This window comes from Coccinella septempunctata, chromosome 3 (assembly GCF_907165205.1).
Source record: "Coccinella septempunctata chromosome 3, icCocSept1.1, whole genome shotgun sequence".
NCBI lineage: Eukaryota > Metazoa > Arthropoda > Insecta > Coleoptera > Coccinellidae > Coccinella > Coccinella septempunctata.
In genome coordinates, this window is record NC_058191.1 from 34376209 (window position 1) to 34388687 (window position 12479).

The window sequence follows — 12479 nt, forward strand, 5'->3', positions numbered from 1 at the left end:
GCGAGATGAAAAAACGGAAATTTATGAATAATATGAAGTAGCCACAATTTAAATTTCAATTTTATCGATCACCGGTATAGGTTCGCCATTATAGCGCGGCGGAGAAAGAGAAGAAAAAGCGGAGCTACCTAGAGGAATAATCCTTTCCGTTCCATACATATATTCACATAAATACATATATAAGATGTAGGAATAAATAAATAATCCATACAATTTATACACTATTGTATATCGGCCCGGAGTCGGCTGCCATTGGTCGGAGCGCGGCCTCCCCACTACTCGGAGGCCCGGATCCAAAGCCCCCCCTCTCGACACGGCACAGCATCCTCCTGATGCAAATATGTAGAAGTATAAGGCCGTTTATACCGCTATAGACTGTGGCGCCGCAAACACGATTCTGTATAGGTTAACGCAGCTCTTAACCGCATGTCAACAAACGCGATGCAAGTGACAGTGTGACATATCTAAGTGCTAACTCCCAAAGACGACCATCGATTGAATCAGTGCGATCTCGAAGGATATGCAGTGACTTTCGGTGTGTTTCAAGCAGCCCCTGTCAAGCGTGATCGTCGTCCCATGCAAATCGCGAATCTGGCGGATCTCCACAGCGACAAGGTGCGGAGGTGGGTAGAATCGAGCCCTTTACCCACCCTCCAACAGAACAATAACTTGGAGACGCCGAAATCCACCTTCAAGCCCAACATAAACAACAACATCGACTTCCAAACCTACTGGAGACATCCCTCCAAGGAAGAGATGCCGATGTTGCTGCAGCAGCCACCCTCCCACGTGCACCTTGCCACCCACGAAGCCGACCAACCCCTGGACTTTACGATGTCGAAGTTCAAGACAAAAACGGGGGGGTCGGTGAACGCGCACCAGATGAAATTTAACAATTTTGTGGCGGCCCAACAGCACATGATGCTTTTGCAGAACAATGGGGTGCTGTTCAACAGGAGCAATAACAATAAGAGCTACACGCGCGGTAGTAGCCCTTCGAGTAGTTCCGAAGAAGAGGGTGTCGGGCCTCCAACCACCAGCTCTCCGCTTAGATCTCTTCCATCTAGTCCTGGACCTTTAAGAGGAGAAGGTGAGTCAGACATATTTTATGCATAAATAGTAATTGACATCGAGAATGGTCCTTCATTCTCATCAATTCCTTGTCAAGTTTGAGCCTTTGGTTAGCGAGGAAGTCACTGAAAAAGTAGAAGAGAATCGGTTCTTTCAACACATCAAAGTATGGGCACGAATACTCTTCAATTTTTCCACTCTTGGGAAATGGAGAGTTTTATTCTCTTCATCTCAGAATGATCCATTCAAAAATCCAACAGATTAACGCCATATAAGGTCTAAGATAGATGAGGTCTTCATTCTCACCCTGCTGATTCAAAAAATAATGCTACTATGTCGAAAATATCTGCGTCTTGAATACTTGTAATTCTTGGTGTTTCTAGTTCCATTAGTTCTGATTTCTTGTCGCTAATGCTTTATGCAGATGTCAGCCAAGGTGGCTGCATAACAAACCCATAGCACACACATTAAGACTCTGATATTATCTACCTCTGCAATATATCATAAACTTGGCAATTTCAAAGAAATATTGCCAAGTTTATCCTGTTAAAACATCACCAGTAAAAGCATTGACAAATTCATCAGTCTCAAATACATATCTTCGTTATTTAATCATTCAAATTTGGTTTCTATAAACCAAGAAATGTAGCATCAACCTTCTCTGAAATCAAATGCAGTAATGACTTCTAGCAAAACAGACCCCATCAGCAAGACTATCTAGCAGACTCTGCATTATTCCATCATAGATATTTCCACCAAAAATTTGGATTGATCAGTTGAAATCCTCTAATGACTTTGTGCCGGATGAGCCCAAATTCCTGGCGAATTTAATGCCCAAACATCCAAAAGTCCGCCCTTAGGAGCTAGTAGGGAATCACCTTGTGAAAAATTTCGAATCTGCTATTCACCCACATCGGCCTACCTGACATGTGGATCTTCATTCTTCGAAGCTCTTGACACCTGCACATTACCGTGCCAGGAAGGACCAAAGAAGATGCAGAACAAGGCCCGCTAGATAATTCGGGCAGGTAGCTGCTTCTACGTGGTGAAAAATATTCGTTCTTCGCACAAAAAAGTCCGTTGGGATAGAACTCACACGTTCTTGCGTCCATTAATGTATTCGAGGGATCTTTGGACTATTCATCCTCTATATTCATCGTATTCAAATTTTGGACCGTTCTTTTATTGGGACAGGGGAGTTCCTGGAACCTTTGTTGCCATTCAGAGTTGCTTTTTGTGCGGGTATTCAAATATAGTTGCGGTTTCACGAAATTCTGCCGGTTTGCCGTGAAGGCAAATATTTGATATTCGAAACGGAAACATTAATGTATTCTTCATGGAAACGGTGGCTTGACGTCAGTAGTTTTTATGTGGGCTTCATCACGCATCGCAGGGTCTCAACTGGATGTACACGAAAATTAACAAAATTACGATAAATGGTAGTTATGATAATGATCTCCGCCTTAATTGTACTTTGAACAGAAACCATGAGTCAAAACTGAATAAAATATAACACAAAATATATAACAATTAATTATTTTTCCGCATATTCATGTGGAACCGAAATATAATCATGCAAATAAGTTGCTTAATCATCTCATTCATTGAGTTTTTTACGCCAGATAGTACCTGATCCTCAAAAAATGATTTATTGAATTATTGTTACCAATAAACTCAGATAACTAGATATAAATGTTAACTTTTCAATCTCCGTCATCGAAATGTGACACAAAGTTTAGTTTAATCAAAAGCAATTAGCAATTAAATCGAAATCAATCAATTAACTTGAAAATATTCTCAACCACTCTCTTACCGCATTTTATGATTCTAAATATAAATCATACAAAAATTAATGATTATCAGCCATGATCTGCTATGGTAAATCCGACTGTATTGTGGTCATGCGTAGGTATTATTCATAATTAAGAGATAATTTTAATATGAATCGAGCCGTGATTATCATACGAATTAGATATTTTGGAACGGCTTAATTAATAATCTAGAGGGGATTGTGGAATTTTGATTATATGTGAATTTTAGGGCAGCCATTGGAAAAATGGTCCAAACTTCGCCAATTATTTCGAAATGCCTTGAAATAATTCATTTCGAAAGGGGCAATATACTGCTGTTGGATCAGTGCATACCCAAATATGAAAATCATTCAGAAAAATAAGTAAAGTATACAGATAGTAGAACTACCATGATAAAGTAACCTCCATCTGTTAGATTTCTATATGATTTAATCATTTTTCAATTTTTAGTTCACATTAAAAAAATAAATTAATCATTTTGCATACGTTCAGTTGTAAACATTTGTATCTGAAACTCATAAAATATAACACAAATTCTCTGAATTTCTAGATGGTTTATCACCAGATTTATACGAACATCAATATTGTTGAGAGTACAATAGTAGCAGTTCTCGAAGAATCTTTTTTCTGTGACAGTAGCTGTTGAATTTTATTAATAAAAAAGTATTTCTCGAATGATTTCAGACCTTTGATTATATTGGAATTTTACGTATTTCAATTTTTATGGTGTACTTTGACTCGTACAAATCATTTGACAGTAGATTCTTGAGATCAAATAAAACACTTTTCTCCTATACCTACCAATTTTTCCATTCGGCTCTGATAAAAAGATTTGGCCATTTTAATTTTTCATAATGTGCTGTGCCAACCCTGGAAAAACAATATTACCTTCAGGATAACTAGCTAAATACATATGTGTATGTTTTACAAAGAATTGCATTCGGTCAAAATACACAATTTTTCGAATTTCCCAGATATTTCATTTTTTTGGACATCAAATTACCAGAAAACAGCGCATTATACGAGAAAATTCAAAGAATACTTTTATTCAACGAAACGTTCAAAAATATTTATTAGAGATAGCGTCCAACAAAGTTTCAAGAGTTAAGTTCTTTGAATTTTTGTTATTTTTATGGTACGTAATAGTCATAATGAGAAAACTGGAAGACGTGAGTGCTAACTTGTGTTCGAAAAAGATTCATCAAATAATTTAATAGTTATGTTACGGAATTCATTCCATTCGATAAAGCCGTTTTTAGTTTTGTAACAGCCTGTATTTTTTAAACCGAGCCGATTAGGAAAAAATAGTAGGAGAAAAGTGTATCTTTTGACTTCAAGAATCTACGAATGTACGAGTCAAAGACTCACCCTGTATGTCTTGAAAATGAGGCAATAATTGAATATTGCACTCTTCAAATTTCATATATCCTGAACGCCTATTATTAAATGTAAAAATTCGATGAACTATACAAAACTCTTTAATCGATTTCGAAGACTATTTTATAAAAATTCGATTCCTCATTATTCAGGATTAGAATTAGAATTTTTTTATATTTATTTCCTAAATTTTAAAGTTCGATTAAAATCGGCCGATTAGAGCTAACTATTCAATTATTGAAAATAATAAACCGAAAATATATCTAGAATTTCTCACAGTTCGAACGTCATATTCTGTATTTCGAGACGTATGTTGGTAACCAGATAAAAGGCGACTGCTAAATTGTTAATCACCGTGGAAACCCGAAAATTACTCAGTAAAAATAGGATCCGCAGCCTAATATCCATGACGGCAACCTGCCCTTTATATTAACTCCACGGAGGCACCATAATAGCAAGCACTTATTATCAATTATTTAGGACATTCTGGCGTCGATTCGCAGGTGTATTTCCTATAGAACATTTGCGGTTTGGGCCAGAACTCACGTTTGTGAGACACGAAATAACCGACCACCCCGTAAATGAGGATCTGTCCGTTCCAGCAATTCATTCATTTGTTATTTTTCCACTTCCGATCCATCAAACCACAATTGGAATAAGTCATGTATGTCCGTTTTAATTTGCATATTTTATATTGCCCTGTCAATTAACAAACTGAAAACACATACTCTTAATGAATTATTGAATATGAAACTAGCGGATAAACCGAACGTAAATCATGAAAATATAAGAATGAATTAGTAAAATCAACCAGCTCCATCGTACCTCTGATGAAAAATTCGTCCCAAATTAACCAAAGTTTGAATCGAAGCCGACAACTGACGAGAGCAATAGTCCCTCAAAAATACTTCAATTTGCACCACTAATTTGCCTTCAAAAATAACGATTATTTGAACAAGGTGATTGGCAGTATGTCATGAAATTAATGCAAAAAATGTGGTCAAAGATTCCCTATATACAAGATTATGAGAATCCTATATTTAATTTTTGTCCCTCTTTCGAAGATACAGCCCTTCTGCTCTTCGATTCTGAAATTAGTCTTTTGTTTTATCATATGCGAAATCTCATGGTGCTACCTATTTCTTCTTGAAAATTTTTTGACCGTTAGAAAGCCTCTTCAATTGAAACGTTTTCTTGATACCTTCTGCAATTTTTTATGAAACGCAAGATCTTTCAGAACAATCTAAAAACGTTTTTGAACGCATTTCGAGATTTGTATTTGGAATTCTACTTGTTAATAACAGTTGGCTGATGTTCAATGACATTTTAAGATTTTTCTCAACCCCCTTAGGGGTCTCCTAATTTCATCTCGAGATTCTCTGACCAAATTTTGTTGCAATAATTTCAGAGACCCTGACACCTGAAATTCAAGACTCACATTCATTTGAATTGAATGATGTAAAATTCATATATTTTACGAAAAAGGCAGCAGCTATTGAAACGATTGTTTCAATAGTTTGGGTTCCATCCCCCCAGAAATGAGTTCTAAAGCTACTCGAATCGACTTGACGTCATAAAAAAATTTTTTCAATTCCTGCAGACAATGAATGATTCAATTCCGAAGGTAACAACCTCACTTTCGCACCATTTTGACATAGAATAGTGTGACCATCAAAGCGAAATATTCGATAATGAGAACTATGAATATCAAAAGTGGCAGAGTGCTTCCGACACTAATATTCCCTAAAAATGTGAATTTATCATGTAAATATATGCGACGGCCTGTATGCATTAGGATTTAATTTGACAGAAACCATCATTATCGCATCAGACCGTTCTTAACAGGCGGTTGTTTTGTGAAGTGGCTCCAACACATTTGAATACGTCGTTAAAGTCGAGCACATTTGTAAAAGTCAGCTCGAAAATTGGTTTCGTAGCTTCGTCATTATTCTTCTTCTGGTCACTTTCGTTACATCTACCCGCGTATGAACACTTCAATTCGATAAAAAAGATCGTTAGAGGAGAAAATGGTACTACCGAAACATTAATTCAATTTCATGGCAGATTCATCTTTCTGTACAACTCATGTATAGAAGCTGTTTGAATTAAGTACCCAATTTTTCAGGAAAAATTATTCATATAGTAATTTTTTGTTTTATTGGGATATCATTTCTCGTAATTTTTTTTATTACTAGGTTAAGCCTCATATGTTTTGCTGATTTTTGATTTTACCAAATGCAATTCAATTCACAAATTGTTCACTTTTCTATAATATTTTGTGAATACCTTTTTGGGTGTGGAAATCACCTGTGTGTATTCCTGAGTTGATAAATAAATAAATAAATAAATATTATTCTTTGTCGCCTGAAAGAACACGTTATAAGGCATTCCTAGAATTTTCGAATTTCCTGATAAGTATAGGTGTTTTTTTCTGATTAGTTTAAATAATATCCCTCTCCAAATTGAATTAAATTCTTATTTTTTCGTTGTAGCATTGAGTATGTTTAGGGTTGAATACTCGAAGGTTATAGTTTCCGCACTGACTCAACAAATTTCAGCTTGCATAGAAGTTCTAAAATATCATCAGAAAACTGCATACCTTATCATTATCTTTTTTTTACATCACGGGGTAGTGACAAAAATTTTATCGCAGTTCTGTGTACTGTTGAATTAGAAGTCTGCAAGTTGGCGAGATTGGACAATGAGAACAAGCACATCCTCTGTTGGATTTGTCTCGATTTTATAGCGGTGTCTCACAACGGGCATATCTTTCGAACAAATCACCAATTATAATGTAATTAGGCTAAAGGTGGAAACATCCGAAACTTCAGTGGATCTTCTATCCCGCTCAGTTCTGGCCGATCCAGAGACGGACCCAATACGCTAAGGTGGTTGAATAAAATTCAGAGTGTTGCGTAGTTGCCATGCACAAATTTAATTTGTGAAATATCTTATGGAAGATCCTCTAAATAAACATTTTCATCGAACAAATTTTCAGTTGAAATACTTTTCTTGCAAGAATAATATGTGATACGAAAAATTTTATTCTTTTGTTAGTGATATGAAAACTTCTAGTTTTTTGTTACCGCGTCTTGTTTAACTATCTTTTGTTACAAGTGACACCTTGTAACCCTAGTTTCTTCAAATTACTGTGAAGTGTCAGTTACTGATTTTCGGACAAGATTCATAAAGTTAGTCCCGAGGTTATTCCATATACCAGCAAGAATTCTTGCCAAGCCTGCCCTGAGTTGGTCCACGCAGGTATTTAATACAAACTTGAACAATATTTCTCCCAGGACGTGTTATAATACACATGTTACGCCCTCCCCCAAATTAAAATATTTATGTTTTGCATACCTTCCACCCCTGATTTATTTATAGTAGATAATCGAAGCAGCCTTGTGTTTCGCAGTATGTTTAGGATGTGATCAGATACTTTTTGTTGGCGCTTGACGCACTTCAATAACTATTTCTTTAATTGAGTGTTAGATATTTCCAGAATAGTCAACTTGGGCTTGCTTTAGTGCTGCCAGTTTAAAGATCCATGAGCCTTAAATTTCCCACGAGTAATATTTTATCACCTATTACTGATCAATAAATCTGGCATGCTTCGTATACAAGACAGCTTTTTACAAAGCAGTGGTCCTTCCAACGCTTCTTTACGGAAGCGAAAGCTGGACGCCCTACAGGCGACATATTAAACAGCTTGAACAAATTCAACAACGTCATCTAAGACGAATAATGCACATCAGATGGTTCCACAAAGTTTCAAATGCAGAAGTCTTGCAGCCCTTGAGTTGTATAACAATTGAGACTCAAGTAGCGAGGGCCCGACTCAGATGGAGCGGCCACATTCTGAGGATGCAAGACACAAGACTCCCAAGAATAGCTCTGTATGGCGAATTTACAGAGGGAGCTCGGAAACCAAGAAGCCAGTAAAGGCGGTTTAAGGATATACTGCATCAATCCCTAAAATCAGTTAATGCCAATCATAACCAGGAACAACTAGCGTTAGACAGATCACAGTATAGGTCTTTGGGTCCACAGTTATAATGGAGACTCGAGAAGATTACAGCAGCGGCCAGATCTAGTTGGTGACTATCCATTCCCGGAGTGTGGAAGGATCTGTCGGTCAGGGTTGGGTCCCTTCAGTCAAAGGAGAGCACACAGTCACAGTAGCCCTAAGAAATTATAAGTTTGGTCGCACCTTTAATTTTGTTTTTGAGTATTTTTGTAGATTTATTACCGGTAACGGGATACAGCAATGAATGAATCAAAAACTCCTGATTAAAGAATGCCTCGCTATTTCAAGCCTGCGTTAGGAATGGGGACTTAGACTTCTTGAAGCTCTCTGACATACTGGGGTTCATTGGAACTCTGGAGTTGGTGGGCGAGCTGCAGATGGCGCAGATTTGTGAGAAGCTCTGACGGGGGTACAATAGACATTGAGGTCGCAGTGAAATGTAACCCCCTTACCAAACTATAAACTAGTGTACTATTTGTCATAAGAAAACCAATGTAAAAGTTGGAGAAGAAACATGGAATCAAATATTCAATTATTGAAACCTGGGGTGTCAAATAAAGTAACTTTCATGGTTTTCTGGCGTTTTGGTTTATAAAATTGAAAGGGAAGGAGATATTAAGACCTTGTTAGTAACCCAAGGGTAGCTCCTTATCAAAAATTATTAAAAGGTTTCGGAAAATGAGATTTTTAGGAGCAGATTTGCATCCTGCAAGAAGTAAGGTTTTGGCAACACCACTCAACGACATAGTATGACCTTATTTTCTGTTTAAAGTAGTGAAAGACCTTGAGAACATTGTAGAAACCGTTTTTCTCATAAAGAGTGCCTGTTTGACTGTTTTCGGACAAGGGTTCGCCTCCTGCATTTCGCCGCATCTCCAGTAAAAACAGCCTGTGAAGCTTCAGTGCTCTATCCTTCGATTCAGCTTCCCTTCTTATTTAATGAGCAACTTTTTCAGTACTTCATCGACTCCTTCCTCATTGTTCACGATAGTATGAGCCAGAACCAAGTTTCACAATGAAACAAATAATTACCATAAAGTACGATCGGCGCATGTCGTAAACCACCTCGCCAGCCTTAATTGAGCATGCTTCTTGGCAAGACCGACTCAACGTCGGCGTTACAATAAATTGACCGCACGGTCGGATCCCATATTCCTAGATTCGCCAGTTTAATCGAACACCGATATGTAAATAATATTAATGAGGCCGTGGACGGCGTAAATCACCGGCAGGTCCACGAAGGGAATTTTCCCATGCTGATGATTTCGAGTCGGATGAGCCCCGATTAAGGTGGACGCCGCGTCGGCCGAGGAGGTTCTTGCGGAGCTATTAGCCGAATCGTGGTACTACATCTCGGCGATCCCACAGCTAAGGATATATCGCTGAGTCATGTTATAACTGAGAAATGAATTATAATAATGAAATAAATTGGATGTATTAAAGGTTCGTTATTAGGTTTCAGTGAGTGATGATAATGGTCATTATTGCCGGGTCCATTGTGTGGCATCCGTAGTATTTGCATGTTGCCAGGTATTGTCAATTATTCGACCTTCGGAGACCGTGAACTCTCATCAGGTAGATCCGATACTTCGCGGTAGTCTTATGTAACGAAGATATTCTATATCGGAGATTATCCGGAAATGGCTCGAGGAATCTTGCCTGGCTTCAGCCTCTTCAATGAGATATCGAATCAATCAGAACAATCCTTCGGGATCCTCTGGATTTTATGATACAAGATGCAAATTGACACAAATTCGCAACACAAGAAACCGTTACATAGAAACACACACAGACTCACATACAGATTTTTTTTTACAGATTTTAAATCTACTTCCCTCTAATTCAAGATATTATTTTTTGATTTTTTTTTTAATTGTTCTAAGAGAGCGAAAGATACATGCGCATGCGCATCGTCCATGGAAATCTGCACTCTACTGAATGTAGCGAACTGAAATTCACAATAAATATGCAACTCAATTTGATAACAAAGTGTGATTTTCAGTTTTGGTTCGAATTTGTAGAACGGTTTTTAAGATATTTACCTCATACTTTTTCAATGGTACCTACCATCGAAGTCCGCAGAAAGTATCGAACTGAAATTCACAATAAACATCTCAATTGAGAACAACATGTGATTTGAAGATTTGGTTCGAATTGATCCAACAGATTTCAAGAGAATAATCTCAGTCTCAGTACCTACCTATTTTTCGAGTCGATCATTAAAATCTCCATTTGAACTGAAATGAAATTCTCAATCTATATTCCAATTTGAAACTATAATTGTGATTTGAAGATTTGGTGCGATTTTATTCAACAATTTTCAAGATATTGATCTATGTGTGATTTGAAGATTTGGTTCGAATGTATCCAGTAGTTTTTGGGAAAATGATCTGATACTTGGTTGAATCCGCTATTTAAATCTCTACCTGTACTGAAAGTATTGAACTGAAATTCACATTATGCGACTCAATTTGAAAACTATGCCTGAGTTGAAGATTTGGTTTGAATCCAACAGTTTTTGAGAAAATGATCTCATACTTGCCTAATGCATTACTGAAATCTGTGCTGTAACGAACTGAAATTCACATAACGTATCTCAATTTGACTACAATGCGCCATTTGAAAATTTGGCTCTAATCCACTCAACAGTTTTCAAGATGCTGACCTCATACCTTTTTAATTAAACCATCGAAATCTCCACTCGTACTCAAAGTACGGAACTGAAATTCACAATATGCATTTCAATTTGAAAATAATGGCTGATTTGAAGATTTGGTTCGAATTGATGCAGAAGTATTGAGAAAATGATCTCATACTTGGTGAAATCCACTATTGAAATATCTTCTTGTACTGTAAAGTATTGAAATGAAATTCACGGTATGCAACTCAATTTGAAGATTATGCCTGAGTTGAAAATTCGGTTCGAATTGATCCAAAGCACTGAAATTCACATTATACATGGTAAATCTTTGACTCGTACAAATATTTCAACAGTAGATTATTTAGGTCAAAAGAAACTTTTTTCCTATTCTGGTTTTTTTATTCGGTCCTGATAAAAAGATATATCCATTTTAAATTTTTCATAATGAGCTGTGCCACCCCTAGAAAAACAAAATAACCTTCAGAATAACTATAGCTAAATCTGTGACACTACACATCTGTGGATCTTTTGCAAAGAGTTGCATTCAGTCAAAGTACCCATTTTTTCGAATTTCACAGATTTTATTTAGTTTTGAACATCAAATTACTCGAAAACGGCGCATTACACGAGACAATATGAAGAATACTTTAATTTTACAAAACGTTCAAATATTCATTAGATAGCGTTCAATTTAGTTTCAAGATTAACCGTTTGTTTTGTTAAAATAAAATTTTTTATGGTTTTTCAATAGTCTGAATCTTTTAAACTGAGCCTATTCGGAAAAATAGTAAAGGAGAAAATTGTTTCTTTTGACCTCCAGAATTTACTGTTAAATTATTCGTACGAGTTAAAGACTCAGCCTGTATGTCTTGAGAATGGAGATATAACTGAATATTTCATTCTTCAAATTTGAGATATCCCGAACACCTATGTAAGGATTCAATGTACTACAAAACTCTTTCATGGATTTCGAAGTCTATTACATATATTTGGTTCGAATTGAACAGTTTTCGATCTTATAATTTTTCGAATCAACCATCTAAATCTCCACTAAATTTCACAATATTTCTTGAACAATCTTCAAGAGATCTCAAGAAAAATCTATCTATCTACATTTTTATTATTGAAAATTGAAGGTCCGATGTTTCCAAATCTAATAGTTCATTCAAAATTCAAATGCAATGAAAGGCTGAAAAGAGAAATCAAAGAATCCATAAATCAATCAAACTACGAATTCTGTACGATTCGAAAATATCCATCACTCAGTGACCTTGAATCCCATTGCTGTTCTACTAATGGCTCAAAAATTAGTGTTAATAACCAATAAATTTCCAAAAAAGATACATCCGTCTCATGCCTGCAAATCATAAAATATTCTTTTTTTATTACAGATATCCCAAGCTCACCAATCACCCCTGTCGCTGAGAAAAAGTTCGGTAAGTGATAAGAATTAGTTTGACCTCGAGTAAAAAATACTTCGAATCCTTTCTACCACTACCTCTTGAATGGGGGTGTCATCGTAAAAAAATCACCATGGAATAAAACACGAAAAAAC

General features: G+C 36.4%; 1 protein-coding gene across 2 annotated transcripts in view; it reads left to right on the top strand.

The window, feature by feature from the left end:
• The first annotated feature begins 361 nt into the window (after nucleotides 1–361).
• Nucleotides 362–12479, top strand: part of LOC123309400 (POU domain protein 2-like) — a 92391-nt gene continuing 80273 nt past the window's right edge. For both annotated transcript variants that reach the window (XM_044892505.1, XM_044892506.1), the window contains exons 1-2: nucleotides 362–1090; nucleotides 12316–12360. In XM_044892505.1, coding sequence (XP_044748440.1) covers nucleotides 577–1090; nucleotides 12316–12360 — 559 coding nt within the window. In that variant the 5' untranslated portion in view covers nucleotides 362–576. The remainder of the gene's footprint in view (nucleotides 1091–12315; nucleotides 12361–12479) is intronic.